Genomic DNA, 1875 nt, shown 5'->3' with positions numbered 1-1875 from the left:
AAAAAAAAAAAAAGAAACGTTGAGCCTAGGGTAATAAATTTAAAGGAAGTTTAATATAGTCAATAAACAGTGTACCTTGGCTAAGGCATATTATACTTGTAGGAATCTGGAAGCAGTATGATACCCAAGTGAACAAAGCTTACCACAACAGTATCCAATTCAGACACTTCATAGGGTTGGATATTTCCCTGTATCACTCTTTGTAAGTGTCACAATATAACCTGACTTCATTTAATAGCAACCATTTTAACTTATTACAAGCAATACCTCAACATGGTAAGAAACAAACATGTAAAACCTGGCATAACTTTTTCACCCTTCTACCTATGGTGAAGATATTTTTACTTCCCTGAAATGGTAGCTAAGTCCCTGTGGCTTAGTTTGGGTACAATCTAGCTACAAGAAGATAAGAAACCATTTGTCAGAAAGGGTGGGGTAAGTCAAATAATACTTGAATGAGACTGATTACAAATTCTGAGATTGTGGAAACAGACACAAGAGGTCATTCTCTCTGAATAAGTAGTTGTTAGAGAATCTAGTTAGAACTATGCTCCAGTCACTAAGAAACACAAAATTAAAATCTCTCAAGAACACTCTCACGAAGACAATTATTTTGTTTGTTTTCAGGTCAAAATGAAACATGCAATTTTTGTCAGGAAGTAGAAATGATATATAAAATAAACTATAAAACAGAGTTTTACAATTAATAGTTACTGGTTTTAATTCTATTCCCCTTTATACATTGAAGAGCATTTCTTATCTTTTCTTGTTCTTTAATCTCCAATGTGATATATCTTACCTTTTTTGATACAGATGGTTTTACTTTCTTGAAAGCTTCTTCGAAGTGCTTATGACTAATCTTGAGTTTACCTGTAGAGGAAATGCATAAATATACATATCTCAGTATGTTATTCTAATTGTGATTTATAACTTAGTTTCCCTTCAAAGACTTCCAAGCCTACAAGGGGAACGCTGAGATTAGCGATAAAATAGGCTCTATTTTTTTTCAGAACAGTATTCAAGCCAGACATATTCTGCTCATCAGATTTTAATCCAGTACTACCCAAAAAGACATATCACTCATTTGCTCATAAATACGTAACCTTTTGTAGTATTGAACTTAATGGTGGTGTTTATGAAGAAGAAGCAGAATTGTTCTAAGATAATTCAAACAAATTTAACACGGAATAGACAGAATTATATAGCACTTAAGAGTGGATAACACACAGTTAGATGTTATGGGGTCATAAATAATATACTTTTTATATATAATATAAAATAATGTCAACACTGGATTAGAAGGGGGTTATACTTTTTTTGAGACCAAGTCTTGCTCTGTTGCCCTGGGTAGAGTGCAGTGGCATCAGCATAGCTCACTGCAACCTCAAATTCCTGGGCTTAAATGATCCTCTTGCCTCAGCCTCCTGAATAGCTGGGACTACAGGCGTGTGGCACGATGCCCAGCTAATTTTTCTGTTTTTAGTATAGATGGGGTCTCGCTCTTGCTCAGGCTGATTTGGAACTTCTGAGCTCAAGCAGTCCTCCTGCCTCGGCCTCCCAGAGTGCTGGGATTACAGGGGTGAGCTACTGTGCCTTGCCCTAAGGTAGGTCTTTTTGAAGAAAGGTATTCTATAGTATTGCAAAGATACCCATAAAATGTAACTGATCAAACAATTGTCACAGGAACCAAGTAAAGTAAAGGCTATTTCTGTACTTGGCATGGTTGGAATGCTGATCACAAATGAATCTTTTATGGTCACACACCAAAATAGTGAAATCAAAGACAGTATCAAACGTGAAAGATGGTGCATAGCTATTGAGATGGCCTCCAATTATCACATAATACATGGATTTTGTATTTTTTTTTTTTTTTTT

General features: G+C 35.3%; 1 protein-coding gene across 1 annotated transcript in view; it reads right to left on the bottom strand.

Annotated features, from left to right (window-relative positions):
• NVL (nuclear VCP-like) overlaps positions 1-1875 on the bottom strand; it is a 70622-nt gene that overhangs the window by 2406 nt on the left and 66341 nt on the right. Inside the window, exon 21 of the mRNA XM_012644037.1 lies at positions 800-913. Within this exon, the coding sequence (XP_012499491.1) occupies positions 800-913 (114 nt within the window). The remainder of the gene's footprint in view (positions 1-799; positions 914-1875) is intronic.

This window comes from Propithecus coquereli, unplaced genomic scaffold (genome assembly GCF_000956105.1).
Source record: "Propithecus coquereli isolate 6110/MARCELLA unplaced genomic scaffold, Pcoq_1.0 Scaffold205, whole genome shotgun sequence".
NCBI lineage: Eukaryota > Metazoa > Chordata > Mammalia > Primates > Indriidae > Propithecus > Propithecus coquereli.
Note: the sequence above shows the minus strand (reverse complement) of the source record. Positions and strands in the feature narration are given on the sequence as shown.